Here is a 15,307-nt window from a genome sequence, read left to right on the forward strand (position 1 = left end):
TGTGATAGATATGATGGATATGAGAATGTGCATGTGAATTGTGATGATAATAATGATATTGGACCTAGATTTAATGCTCAAAAGATTGTTGGGAATAGGAATTAACACAATAATGGGAGCTATGATAATTACAACCAAAAGAGTGGTAATGGTAACCGTGTGACCCAAGAATTTTGTTGTAACCATAACAACTTTTGTTGTAGTGATCAAAGCTATGGCCAAGAATATGGGGATCATAACCAAGGTTATGGTAACCATAATCAAAATTCCGGCCAAAATCATGGTAAGGGTAATTGGAGTAATCAAGGTAGGGGAAATTTTCAAAATGATGTTCAAAGAGATACCCCACCCCAAATTACTCCAAAGACTCAAAGCCAAGGTGATGATTTCTTTACTCAACAATCCCAATTGAATAGGCTAGAAAATTTCATGATGGATCAATCTAGGATGTTGAATGAATTCACATTGTCTTGTAATAAAATGTTTGAGGTCCTATTTACTCATGGAAAGATGATTGAGAACCAAATTGTTCAACTAGCCAACCCTTTGAAAGATTGTGCTAGTCCATCTCATTTACCCTCACAAGAAGTTGGTTCTAGGGAACCGATGTGTGCTATGACCACTAGGAGTGGTAAGGTCCTTAAAGAGAGTGCTCCTAGGAAGAGTAAGGAGAGTGAAAAGGAGTATGATTCGAGTGAAGAAAATAAGAATGAAGAGCCTAGCAAGATGAGTGAGGATTCCAATGATAAACCTAAGGAGAAAGAGCGGAAGCAAGATGAGGTTTACAAACCTAGACTTCCATACCCCCAAAAGCACAATAGGCATAAATTGGATGAGCAATTTGGGAAATTCATCGACATGCTTAAGCAACTTCATCTTACTCTTCCCTTTACCGATGTTGTAAAACAAATGCCAAACTATGCTAAGTTTCTTAAGGAAATTTTGAGCGGTAAGAGAGATTGCAATTTGGTGGAACCGGTGAATCTAGGGGAGTGCTTTAGTGCCTTTATTCAAAATGACCTACCCCAAAAGTTGAAGGATCCCGGAAATTTCTCCGTATCTTGCAAAATCAAAGGAAAATTGTTCCAAAATGCTCTTTGTGATCTTGGTGCTAGTGTTAGTATCATGCCTTATTCCGTTTTTAAGAAACTTAAGCTAGATGAACTCCTTCCATCTAATATGACCCTTCAATTGGCCGATCGGTCTATTAAGTTTCCTAAGGGGAGAGTTGAGGATGTTCCTCTCAAGATAGGAGAGTTCACCATTCTCGTTGATTTCATTGTGCTTGAGATTGCGGAAGATGACCATATCCCTATCATCTTAGGAAGACCTTTCTTAGCCACCTCAGGAGTCTTGATAAATGTTAAGAGAGGTCGTATTACCTTGAGAATTGGTAAGAATGAGGAAAGTTTTGATTTGAAACCAACACATGAGTCTTTGTCCCTTGTAAAAGGAATTATGTGTGTTAATTCCCCTCGCCCTATTGATGATGTATGCACTATTGATTCTTCACATAACGATTTTCTTGAGAATTATGATGATGTGCTTTTGAGTTGTGATTGCAAGAAGGTTAGTGAAGATAAAGTGATGATTCCCAAGCTTATGGACGAGGAGGAAGTTGATATTCCTCATTGGTTTGAACTCCATCCTCAAGATGAAGGTGATGTTTCTATGAGTTTAGATGGTGAAGGACCATTTAAAAAGAAAAACAAGGCAAAGAAAAGAGCACGAGCTTCTAAGAAAAAGAGAAAGAGAAAGAAGTTGAGGAAAGAAAAGCTTGCATTAGAAAGGTCTTTGTATGAAAGCTCATCAAGCAACAACGAGAAGTTGCTAGAAGTTGAAGAGGAATTTGCTCTTTCTACTACCTTGAAGAAGGTGGTATTCTTTGACCCTCCATGATTTGGAGGAAGGGTCGAGCTTAGGACCTTAAGCAAGCGCTTCCCGGGAGGCAACCCGGAGATTCTAACTCTTCTTTTTGATTTTTGAGTTTTCTTGTTTTTGTTTCTTTTATTACCTTTTCCGTTCTTTCACTTTTCTACTTGTTTGGATTTTTAGGATGAATTTTGCGGGATTGGATTTCTTCGAGAAAGCATAGTGAATGGAAGGTGTTTGCGGAACTTATCATGAATGTTTTCGATTCCGATCGAAATTTGAGGTAAAAGGGGTAAGAATTTTAGAGAGGTAAGATAGGAAATTCATGTTTTCAAGGTTGGAGAAAGTTGATACTTAGTGAATCCTTGTGGTGAGCACATGAATCTTTATCTTTGGGCTCTTTAAAAGTGTTTTTAGCTACTGCTTATGGTGTTCCTCATCACCATCATGATTCATGTCCGCACCCAAATAGGCAGTAAGTATCAAAGAAAAGAAAAAAAAGAAAGGGAGAAGCCAGGCAGTGTGCGGGCGCACATGCTGCGTGTGCGGGCGCACACCAGCCTTGTGCGGCCGTACATCCCTGCTCCGTGCTCCTTTTAATTCCTTTTCCTTCTTCTTTCTTTCACTCCCCTCATTCCTCATCTCCTACCTCACGCACTCCCTCTCAAACCCTCCTCACTCGTGCGCATCTCAATCCCTCCTCATTCTCCATCAAAATCCTTCAATTTTTAGTTTAGTTCTTTAGTTAGTTTAGTCACTTTCTTGCTTTCTTAGTTTCTTTTCTTTTATTCTTTTTATTCTTTGATTAGTTTAGCTTTTATTTCCCTTAGTTGTATATACTTTTTGCTTAGTTTGTGTCCTTTTATTTGTTTTCTTTGTTTTGAAGTTACTAACCATTTTCTTTGTTTATAGTTTCTTTTATTTCTTTTTCTCACTTGGTTTCTTGAAGAAGCTTTTGGATATGAAATGCAACGAGGTGGTTTCTACTTCCTTCGTTTATTTTTGCTAAGCTTGGAGCCGGTGAGATCTTTCTTATTTTTCTCTTTATTTTTCTGGGTTGCCTAGAATAGGATTAGTTTAGGGGAAGTTGAATGGTTCGAGGATGGATGCTTGTTAACACGTAATGTGTTTGGGATCGATGACGATGATGTCGATCGATCACTTGTTTGTCGATTGGGATTCTTATGTGTTTAACTTGCCTTCTAGTCCATTTCATATTATTTCTCCTATTTTCCTTTTCTATGTTCCATTACTTTGCTTTTATTTTCTTTTATTTTCCCTTTCTTTTATTTTCTTTCATTTTTCTTTGTGGTATGTTTTTGAGGCCTTATTTTTCACTTTTCTTTTGAATTGGACTTTGTACATTGGACTTTGTCTTTTGCATGATTTTCTTCCTAGGTTGTAAAGGTATGCACGGTTTGAGACTATGTTCGGTTGACTCTAGGATAGGTGTATGCTAGGGTAGTTGGTTTGAACTAGGAGGATCATGAAGCCGAATTCTACTTGTTTGTGGCATGTTGGTAGTTGCTCCCTATAGTCAATTTGACACCATTAGTGAGTTTTTGCCACATCCTTGTGAGGTTACTTGTTTTTCTAGCCTTCAACATTCTTTGTATAAGCGGCGTGGATCCTTGACTATGCAAACCTTATCTAATAAAGCTTGATGTATGATTCTCAAACCCAAGACCGAACTATCTAGGAAGGACAAAGGCACATTTTTCGGGGTGGTATTTTTCATTTTTGTTATATTTTGTTATTTTTTTTATTTTTGGGTTTACATTTGCCTTCTTGCAACCATTTGAGCCTTATCCCTTCTTTTCAAACCACATCTTTAGCTATTTGACCTTTTGTTTCATTTTCTACTTTTCTTGGTTTTTGTGAAGCATAATGATCATTTGAGATGGAGTTTGTGGTGGATGAGTTGGAGTTTTGGTTTTATGGATGCAAGTTTAGGATAAGATTTTCTAACGGCAAATATTTGTGAAAAAGCCGTCCTACTTCATAAAAGGCATGGACTAATAAGTTGTATATAGAAAAAGCCGTCCGAATTAAGTAAAAGGCAAGGACATTGCAATTTCGAATAAAAAAAAAACAAAAAAAAAAATTGAAAAAGTGAAAAATTCAAAAATATTTTGATGTATTCTTTTCTCCTTCTAAGCATTGAGGACAATGCTTCATTATAGCTTGGGGAGAAGCGTGTACGCTTTTTGTATATATTTCTTTGTGAGTATAGCTTCAAGTAAGCTTGCGGGTGTTGTTTTTGTTTGGTGATAACTTAGTTTAGGTGTAAAGAAATGTGCAATCTTCGCTTCACTATTAGGAAAACCACCAAATTTTAAATTTTAGCCAACCTTCACCCTTTATGCCTTAAGTTACAACCTTTGGGAATGACCTTTCGACCTAGATAGTTGAGTCACTATTCGGGGGAGGGCATCATGGGTCATTGCCTAAGGAAAGGGTATGCATAGTCAAGATTGTCGAGCAGCCTTAAAATAATTCTTTTTCCGGCTCCTTCGAGGAATCATTAGGGCACTCACTAAAGGGAGATTTGAGACTAGTGGGGAGAACGCGGCAAGATTGTTTGGGATGAAAGTGGATTGTGATAACTAGTTCCTATGCCTAGCATACCCTATGTTTCAATCAACCTTGGATATCTTGAAACGTGCATACCTTAACTACTTCAGAAAGATTGTCATTCATTTGCATTATAGTCTTTATGTTAGTTCATTTCGCAAAGGTTTGTTTTCATTTTATTTTCCTTTCTTTTTATGGTTTGCCTCATTGATGTTTGGTGGAGAGTTATGGGTTAAACTCTTAGGACCCTTACGAGACCTTACTCGTCCTCATAGGCGACTTTGGGGTTTAAAGGGCTTTTTGTAGCTAAAAACAACAGTGATTCCTACGACAGTGAGTTTTAGTGTATATTCTTATCTTGAGTCTTTCTTTTTCGTTTTCAATAAAATTTTCATCCTTTAACTTTCTTGCTTTGTTTTGCTCGAGGACGAGCAAAAGTTTAGCTTGGGGGAATTTGATGAGTGACATTTATGGCACTCATTTGGTCCCTTTTTGGATAATTTCTATTTCATTTTATCTCTCTTTCCTTTAGTTTTCCTTAGTTTTATTCTTGTTTTCTTCATTTTATGCTTTTTGTAGTTAGTTTCTCTATTTCATGCTTTTTCTAGTTTACTTGTTATTTTTCTCTTTTACTTGCTTTTTATCATTTGTTTGTAGGTGGTAATTGATTGTCCAAGAATTCCCGAGCTTCCTCTCTACGAGCTTTCATTGTTTTCATGCCTAAACATGGTGCAAGATGCTTCAAGTCAAAGGTGGATCCAAGAGGCAAGCTTCAAGGCTTTGTATATGCCTTCTTCATGGCTTATACTTTTCAAGAAATTCAAGAAAGTTTCTGCCTACTTTGTCCTCCATCATCATCATCTAGGACGTGTGCACCGGTTGAGCTAGGACGAAGAGAAGAAGGGAGAAAGACCCAGAAATGTGCAGGCGCACCAAGGTGCGTGCGGGCGCACCAATCTGGGTGTATCCTGTGTGCACCATTCTCTATCCTCCGAGCGCCCGCACCTACGAGGGTCTATTTTTGGGCGTCAATACCGACCTCCACTTTGTATATATAGTTATTTCTTCCTATTTTTAGAAAGAAGTTTTGGGAGATTGAATTTGATAAGTTAGTTTTTGGGAGAATTTTAGAGAGAGAAACTCAAGAACTTTAGAGAGAGAAACTCATGATTTTTGGTGATTGCTCAAGAATTCCTCATTGTAATTGATCTTTAGATCAAAGTTTTGTAAGGATCTTCTTCTTGATTCCAATACAAGTTTGATTCTAGTTGATTTCATTTGTTTTCCATGTTATTGATGATTGATTGAAGTTTGTTTGATGATTGATTGTAGTTTAATTGATTTTTGATTGATTGTTGGTTTAATCTTTGATTTCAATTATGTTGATGATGAAATTGATGATTGTTGTAGTTTTGATCTTGATTCCTATGGCTAGTGAGTAATTTTCTAGCTAGGGAAATGGTGAAGCATGTTTGAGTGATGGATTAGAGTAATTTGGGGATAATTGATGGAGTTGATGATACGATTAAATTTGGTTGATAACTCATGTGCATGTGTGTGATTGATTGAAGTTTGGCCATCTTTGATTATTGCACTAGATTGCATTGTGAGCTTGCTATGATACGGACAATTGATTAGTAACTTGCAATTTCACGATTGAGGTGCTTTGTGACGTTCCCTAGGTGGTGTTTAGCGTAGTTGACGCTAGTTAGACCTCTAGGTGAACTATCTTGGTATGCTCTTTTGGATACATGATGATCTTCCTTCATATCACTTGACTTAGTCGGTTAGACCTCCCAAATTACCATTTTCCATTACAATTACATGTGGATCCATTGCCCTAGTGTCTTTAGATTGATTTCATACAAGTTCTTGCATCACTTAGCTCTAGCTCTAGTTTCCTTCATAACCCCCTTTACTTGACTTCGAAATAGCTTAACTTAGGCATTGTGCATTCGACCTCCATTCCCTTGGGTTCGACCTTGACTTACCACTACACTAAATAGGGGTTTGTTAAGTTATAAATTTTGTTTGATTGGATGGGGTGGTAGCCGAACGACCTACCGTTCTCCTTCCCATCAGACTCACCAATCCCCAACAAGTAGGCCCAGCACGAGCGTGCGGGCTGCTAGTGCTCTCGGCCAGCTAGCCCAGCACGTTTTGTGCAGGCTGCTTGTGCTCTCGGCCAGCAAGCCGCGCACCATGAGTGCGGGCTGATACCGAGGGGCTGTCTTGTGCGTGCACATGGCTGCGGCAGCCATGCTAGCATTGGTGCGCATGCTAGCCACCATGCTACGCATTGTGCCCTAGCACTCGGTTTGCTTGGGGCATTCCAATGCTAGGGGTATTTTGGGAAATACGTTGATTTATTACTATTTGCACGTCTCGTCTTTTACTATTTTTGACTCGAATTCCGACGTTCAGTTTTGACGCTTTAAGCTTAAATTTCTGACGTCCAAATATTTATCACTCGGTCGACACATTAATTCCTTCCGAATTAATTCGTCGCTTCGGTTTGTTAGTTGCTTGGGTGTGACCCGAAGGGTTCAGTTAAGATTAAGCTGTAAAATTAATTATGCATTAATATTACTGATCGAAAGCTGCCTCCACCTAAGCGTTCCGATCACTTGACCTTATTGAATATATTAGCTTTCTAATAATTTTTAACCCACTATTAAAATAAAGACACTTGTTCGAATTGAAGGACACCATTCCTTTCAGGACACTTGTCCTAAGGGGGCGCCGTTTTTGCGGCATTCCTAGAAGTTTGGGCCTCCAGATGTAAGGAGGCCTTTTACCCTTATGCCATTCTCTTTATTTCAGGTGGTCTATTGTTTGTTTGTACGTGTCATCTTCCTATGGCGACACGTGTCGCCCTTTAATTGAATCACGTGTCGTCATGGGATTGGACCACGTACTTGGGGTATTTTTTACTCTAAAAAAATGTGTTTGTATTTGGCTGCCATCTCTCAAAAAAAGCAAAAATCAACGGCCAATCAAGTTTTTTAAACATAAGCCCGGGTAAGTGAGACAACGAACTGTCATCAATCGACTGTTGCCTCTCCAATGATTAACGACCTCGCCACGTAACCAGGTGGTCAAAACACAACTTTGACCTACTCAAACACCGCAAAACACTTCGCTCCTGCTCGATCAATATATATCGTGCCACGTGACCACCAAAACTAGGGATAACAATCCCATCCTCGGGACCACCCGGCATCAGCTCTCACACTAACCATGTCTCTGCAGAGCTGATAGTAGGCTGACTCGATCCATTAACAAAAAATCTCCTATACTGACCCCTATATACTATATGATTATCTTGAGGGCTCGATTCTACATCCCGGTCACCAGCATGACTAGTCAAGTCTTCGCCCTCCTCGTCAGATGTAGGTGCTCCACCTGGAGAATACATGGGACGACTACTTTCCGATTGTCGGTCTCCCGACCAACCACTAGTAGACTCGTATTGCTGCTCCTCGGGCTGTAACGGTGCTGAACGAGATGACTGTCTCCTAACAGACGCATTCAAACGTCGTGATATTGCATGACGAGCACCAGAACCCTCAATCTACATTAAATTAGTACAAAATCCAATTTCAGTAATAATTACAAAAAAATACTACTTGTTTAAAGTTGGACTTTACATAAAATACTATTCAAATAAATTAGTTTCATACCAACACACCATTAACAATAACAATGATGATAATAATAATAATAATAATAATAATAATAATAATAATAATAATAATAACAATAACAATAATAATAATAATAATAATAATGATGATGATGATGATGATGATGATAATAATAATTATTGATTTGGGTAAAAATACCCTGGCCAGTTGGCCCAATCAGAGTCCGCCACGTGTCACTGGAAGGGGAGCCACTTTGGACCTCCCAGGGTGCGACACGTGGCAGGCAGGTAAAGGACCCTTGGGATTGGCGGATTTCAGGCCCAAATCCCAAGGCCTTGCAAAAAGTGCATGTCCTTCCCTATGGCACGAAACTCTAGGGAGGGCACACTTTTCTAGGACCCTATAGAGAACATTCCCCTCATTTATAGCGTACGATGTTCTTTACGAGCACACTTTTCTTGGAATATTCAGTGATTGATTACCAATCATTGTCTGAACTGTCACTCTCAGGAGAACAGTACACACGAGCTCGGAATCCGAGCAGATAACCTTTCCATTCCGCACGTTTACTCTTCGGACCTTTACTAACTTAAGCTTCGGAGGCGGACCACCGACCATTCGGTGTTCCGTTGTTTTGCAGGTACAGGCATCCAAGTTGAGCATCCAGTCTTAGTGTTGTAACTCTCCCAAGGGACACAAAAAACCCCCGAAACAATTATAATAACAACAACAACAATAACCATAATAATAGTAATAATAACAACACTAATATCGACAATAATAATAATACTAATCATAATTTAAAAAAATAATATTAGTACTACTGATAATAATAACCAAATAACAACAACAATAACAAAATCCAAAAAAAATAAAATAAACAACAACAACAATAACAATACCACCACCAACAACAACAATCATTAAAATAACAATAATTATAATAACAACACTAAAATCAACTAATTATAACAATAATAAAAATAAAGATCATACTAAACAGAAATTTTTGAAAAAATTATATATTCAAATCATATAATTCACGGAAAAAACAAATAATAAAAACAAATTTTGAATTCCAAGCTTCCGCCCATAAATTCCGGAAGCACGTGGGAGGATCCGCCTAAAAATTCTGGATCCTCCAAGGTACTTCCGGAAATTTTAGGTGAAAGTAAGGATCCGCCCAGAATTTCCAGAAGTACCTAGGAGGATCTTGTTATTTCAGGCAAAACCTCCTAGGCACTTCCGGAATTTTTGGGCGGAAGCTTGGAGATCTTGATTTTTTTTCTACAAACAATTACCTGCTCGCCAAAGCCACCGAAGCCGCCGCCACCGTTGCCTCCACCGCCGGCCAAACCCCTCCCTCCGTATGTTACGCTTATTCGCCTCGAATCAGCTATCCTTTTTTGTGTACGTGCTTGTAGGTTGTTGTTGATGATTGTTGATTTTTTCTCTTAAAAAACAAATTAAATTTTAGATTTTGAATTACAAGGTTTAAAGAGAGTAAGAGAGATAGTGAATGAGGTTAGAGAGTGAGAATGTGAGTCGTAGAGTGAAAAAACCGTATTTATATGCTAGGGGTAATATTGAAATTTCATACAAAAAATGTGAGCGTTCCCTTGTAAAATGGGAGCGACGTTTAACAACACCCCAAAAAAAACTATACAATCCATATGTCACAACAAATTGCACCCTTCATTTCCAATGACCAGTGGCTTGAAAAAAAAAAAAAAAAAAAAAAAAAAAAAAAAAAACCATAAGCACAGACACATGAGGTGAATGATGAATCATCTTGAGCCTCTCCTCAACGATAAGAAAATCCTCCCAAAATCACAAACACCCACAAAAAAAACCTTACAACAATCCACATTACCTTTCTTCCACTCTTTTTCTATTGCAAAATCCACAAACACTTAACCAAAAAAACACCACCATTTTCTTGTATCATCAGTCAAGTCCAACAATGGCGTCTACTGCAGCAACACCCACCTCATTCTCTCTCCTCCAATCTTCTTCCTCACACACTTCCTCCTCTACTCGCTCCCCCTCCTTCGTCCGCCTCGCATCCACCCTCCGCCCTCCTCTTCGCCGTCTAGGATTCGTCGGTTCTGCCGCTGATGGCAGCTTCTCCTTCCATGTCGTCTCGAAGATCCAATCATACAAATCACTTTCTTCTAACCCCATTAGAGGGGTTGCTTCAATGGCTAAGAAGAGTGTTGGGGACCTCACCTCTGCTGACTTGAAGGGGAAAAAGGTGTTCGTTAGAGCTGACCTTAATGTCCCTCTTGATGACAGCCAAAACATCACTGATGATACTCGAATTCGTGCTGCTATTCCTACTATCAAGCATTTGATCAACAATGGTGCTAAAGTCCTTCTTTCCAGTCATTTGGTATGCGGGTTTTCGCTATTTTTCCGTTTGATTTCTGGGGTGTTCTTATTTTATTTTAATAATCCAATTACTGTTCCCCCATTTGTTTGATGCTAATATTTTTTGGGTTTTGTTTATTATTTTTTGATGAATTCTGTCATTTGTTTGCACTATGTTTGTATAGTGTTTAGCTTGTATGATTGTAATGAGTGATTATTAACTTGAGCTGATCAGAATTTACTGCAGCTGCCTATTGTAATCGACTGACAGCTCGAAGCTTGGGTAAAATGGTTATGTTAGTCTTTGGTGTTTTTGGGTTGATCTAATACAGTATTTAAACACCTATGTTACATGTATGATACTGACATTGTATGAAAAATTGATTAAATCCATTCTGGTTTTGTTTTGAATAGTGTTCGTGTCGTGAATCTGGATTTGTCTCAATGATTTGTACTCTGTTGGTTGCAATAAGGACTTTAACCGATGATTACTTTTACTCATTGTCCTTTATCCTGGGTTTTTGTATGAAAATGCTGACTAATTTGATGTTCTTCATAATCTCTACGTACAGTGCTTAGTAATTGTGCAATGGCTGTTTAGATATCCTGGGACTGCATGACTTGTATTTTCTTTTTATATTTTCTGTCACGCCTTATGACCTTTGTTATTGTAGGCTCTTAGGCTTCTTTTTTTTTTTTTTGTGAATCTCTAACAAAATGAAGAATTATGACATATTGAGCTAATGCTTCCTGCAAAATTTGCCAATGCCTAGGGTATCGATTTGGAATGTCAACTAGCTGTGCGGAGATTTATCATTTGCAATTGAAGCTCTTATCTTTGTATCGTCATTGTAGATGTGGTGCATAATATGAGACTTTGCCTCGTAGTTTGTTCAGTTATAGACTCATATGCATCATCTCAACCTGAATAATGTTCTGTTTATGACATGGTTACGTGAGTTGCTTGAAGATTTTCACTTGTACTGTAATTTTCTTAAACAGTATGTTTAGAGCTTTTACTCTGACTAACACTATATATACCCAGCATCTAAACATTTTTCTATTACTTTTTACCTTACTAATAAGTCCCATGGGAATTTGGTGCTTTCAGTGCTCTCCTAGTAACAGAAAGATAACTCCATTTCTCATTAACCATCTTGAATTTGAATCTTAATGTGGAGATAAGGCTTCTAAAAATGGAATTGTCAATTTTTATGTACAACCTCCATTACATATTATGTGCATTATATAAAAAATACCCAAAAGTTGCACATAATATGTAAAGGATGTAGTATCCCTAATACCTTTTCCAAGCTTTTATATACATATGTTATTTGTTTTTTATTCCATCAGATATTTCCTTTTTTGTATTATACATCTAATCCTAGTATTAGGAATTTGTTTTCCTTTTGATTTCTTAAGGTGTGCATGTGTTTGTTTTAGTTATTTTTGTAATGATTGGCTTGAATTCGACACAAAACTTTGTGTCACGCTAGATACTGTTGTTTTGAACTCACATTTCCTAAATATTTTTTTTCAGTGAATTCATTTTTAATTGTCCTTTTGTTTTTATATTACTCTCTTGGTTTTGCTTTTGTACTGTCTTCTTGTGTATCTTATTTTGTATATATCGCTATCCTTCTCACATATTAATACAACTAACATCAAGTTGAAAGATTTTATTTTCATTGTGTTCTTTGTTTTGGTAAGTTGTCAATCATCTGCATGTTTGGCTATCCATGCTGTGATTCCTTGGGTTGGCAACTTGGCATGCATTCTTTTGCAGCATAATTAGCTTTGCACGATTGCACCACATATTGTTGGGTTCATTTTAACTGCCTTCATCCATATCATATATCTAGGCACATAAACTTGATGCACGAGGCAGTGGCTTAAAAGTTAAACTTAGTAAAGAAATTCTGTAGTTTTTTAATGTAATAAATTTCTTTTGCTATTGTTTGCCTTTCTCTTTGTTACTGGTAAACCAGATTGATTTTTCGGTCAATTTTGATGCACTGCAATACTTAATATTAATCTATTTTCCTGTATAGGGGCGGCCTAAAGGTGTTACTCCAAAATACAGCTTGGCACCACTTGTACCCAGACTTTCTGAACTCCTTGGTCTTCAGGTAATATCCTGTGTTCCATGCTCCAAATTCATGATTATTACAATCTTCAAACAGTTGCTGACTTTATAGAGAATTTCGATATCTGAGATCTATCAACATTATTCAACCTCACATACCTTTCTTTCACTGCATATTGTAATTAATTATAATTTGAAGTTAACAGGTTGTGAAGGCTGATGATTGCATTGGTCCAGAGGTTGAGAAGCTTGTTGCTGGACTCCCTGAAGGTGGTGTTCTGCTCCTTGAAAATGTTCGATTCTACAAGGAAGAAGAAAAGAATGATCCTGAGTTTGCAAAGAAGCTTGCCTCCTTGGCAGATCTTTACGTAAATGATGCTTTTGGCACTGCCCACAGAGCCCATGCATCAACTGAGGGAGTTACTAAATTTTTGAAGCCATCTGTTGCTGGCTTTCTCTTACAGAAGGTAGACACTTTTTATTCTTTTTTTCAAGCTGCTTCTTTGAGATCTATAGAAATCAAGGAAGTAAATGCCATGCATGTACTTCAGTTAAGCAGAGGTTTAAACTTTTCGCATAACTGGTGCTGAATGAGCTTTGCTTACAGCTTGCCTTACTGCTTGCTTACCAGAAGCTTACATTTATTCTGATTTTCATTTGGAGTTCCCTAAAATTTTTTTTTAAACTCGCAAAAACTGGTCTTTAGTCATTATCTTTTGTCTATTTTTATGGATAATAAATATTGGGAACTTGTCTTGTGCTATTTTACTTCATCTGATATATTACATAACTGAGTTTTTTATAGGCATAATTGATTCTCTGTATAGCACAACACCACCAATGACTAGCGTAAATCTTGTTTGCCCATTCTCATACCTACATAACCCCCCCCCCCCCCCTCCCCTCCCCTCCCCTCAAATGAAAAAGGAGAAAAACAAAGGTGCTTGAAATCTCTTAGCTGACTGTTGGGTTTCCTTTCCTCACTTTTGAGGAGATTCTATCATTCGAATTCAACAATGTTAATCACTTTAACAAACTTGGATTCTTTTGTTATGGACCAGGAATTGGACTACCTTGTTGGAGCTGTTTCAAACCCAAAGAGACCTTTTGCTGCTATAGTTGGTGGTTCAAAGGTATCTTCTAAAATTGGAGTTATAGAGTCACTTTTGGAGAAATGTGATATTCTTCTCCTTGGAGGAGGTATGATCTTTACATTCTACAAAGCTCAAGGTTTATCTGTGGGATCGTCTCTGGTGGAGAACGATAAGCTTGAGCTTGCAACTTCTCTCCTCGAGAAGGCCAAGGCAAAGGGTGTTTCTCTTTTGTTGCCTTCTGATGTTGTTGTGGCGGACAAATTTGCTGCTGATGCTGACAGCAAGGTAACTTATCTTTTTACTGCAATTACTATTTTTTCATTTTTCTTTTTCTGGGAGTCTGAATATTTCTTGGATTTTATTTGGCTCAGAATGGAAGAATAATAAAATTGTATAAAGCTTTTTCTGTTACTGACAATCAGTATGATGTGTGGCGAATTGTAGATTGTCCCTGCAGCTGGAATCCCTGATGGCTGGATGGGATTGGACATTGGACCTGATTCCATTAAGAAATTTAGTGATGCTTTGGACACTACCCAGACAGTCATCTGGAATGGTCCCATGGGAGTCTTTGAATTTGACAAGTTCGCTGTTGGCACAGAGGTAAGACATTGTTTGCTTATGCCTTAGTAAATTTTGAGGTACTCTGCTGAATCATGATTGATCTGTAGTTTCAATTAATTACATGTATCTGATAAATTATTTTACTGATAGATGTGCTTTTAAGATCTGTAAGTCATGATCCCAATCATTTTTGTTTTCATTTTGCTGCAATTTGGCACTTAGTCATTTGTTTGTCGCCAGGGTAAACCCATTTGAAACTTTGTCCTTCAGGATCTGCGCTAATTTATGTTGTTTGGTTCTTGCTTTGCTAACTCACCCACACAAACAACTCTTTTTGCTATTTTGATAATTATTGAACATCATGATCTTAAATGTTCATTAACACTCTGAATTTTGCTTCTCATCTGCAGGCTATTGCCAAGAAGCTAGAGGAGATTAGTAAGAAGGGTGCAACCACAATTATTGGTGGTGGTGACTCTGTTGCTGCAGTAGAGAAGGTAGGAGTCGCAGAGGCAATGAGCCACATATCAACTGGTGGTGGTGCTAGTTTGGAGCTATTAGAAGGCAAAGAACTTCCTGGAGTGCTTGCTCTTGATGAAGCCGAGCCAGTTCCGGTTTAAGACAAGTTCATCACGGAATACAAATTCTATTTTTTCTCATCTTCCCTTTTTCCCAGGTTCAGCCTCTTAACATGAGTTTGTAAGTGAGAAACAGATATAAAATGAGCCACTTTGTAGATTACCATTGTTTGCAATAAATGTGTTTGATGTTGATCATATAAAGATGTTGCACAAATTTTGTGGAAATACTTATCCCATACGGCCATACAGAAGAATCATGCCGTTGACGTGTTGCTTGGGGTGTATCTATAGTATTTATAACTCACACATGCGCACAACGACACAAGTGTTGAAATATATTATTTGAGCCACTTTTCTTTTTTTTTTTTAATTTTTTTTATTATGCTACACAAGGGAAAATAAAAAAGGAAATATTAAGTTCACTACAAAAACTTAAAAGAAAAAGATATTAAGGATGGAATTATGGAAGAAAATGAAGGAATTAAGTTATATTTTAAGTTATATATACCTTAAATGACA

General features: G+C 37.7%; 1 protein-coding gene across 1 annotated transcript; it reads left to right on the forward strand.

Moving 5' to 3' along the window:
• Window positions 1-9,887: 9,887 nt before the first annotated feature.
• On the forward strand, window positions 9,888-14,989 carry LOC145593558 (phosphoglycerate kinase, chloroplastic). The gene is made up of 6 exons (XM_081649823.1): window positions 9,888-10,485; window positions 12,515-12,592; window positions 12,756-13,016; window positions 13,611-13,928; window positions 14,088-14,246; window positions 14,618-14,989. The coding sequence occupies exons 1-6, from the start codon at window positions 10,057-10,059 to the stop codon at window positions 14,825-14,827; spliced, it is 1,455 nt and encodes a 484-aa protein (XP_081505949.1). The 5' UTR covers window positions 9,888-10,056; the 3' UTR covers window positions 14,828-14,989.
• Window positions 14,990-15,307: the final 318 nt, after the last annotated feature.

Source organism: Chenopodium album, chromosome 19, assembly GCF_948465745.1.
Source record: "Chenopodium album chromosome 19, dcCheAlbu1.1, whole genome shotgun sequence".
Lineage (NCBI taxonomy): Eukaryota > Viridiplantae > Streptophyta > Magnoliopsida > Caryophyllales > Amaranthaceae > Chenopodium > Chenopodium album.

Coding starts and splice junctions, on each gene's coding strand:
- LOC145593558 (XM_081649823.1), top strand. CDS start 10,057: ATGGCGTCTACTGCAGCAACACCCACCTCATTCTCTCTCCTCCAATCT. Junction 10,486..12,514: donor TCCTTCTTTCCAGTCATTTG/GTATGCGGGTTT, acceptor TTTCCTGTATAG/GGGCGGCCTAAAGGTGTTAC. Junction 13,929..14,087: donor CTGCTGATGCTGACAGCAAG/GTAACTTATCTT, acceptor GGCGAATTGTAG/ATTGTCCCTGCAGCTGGAAT.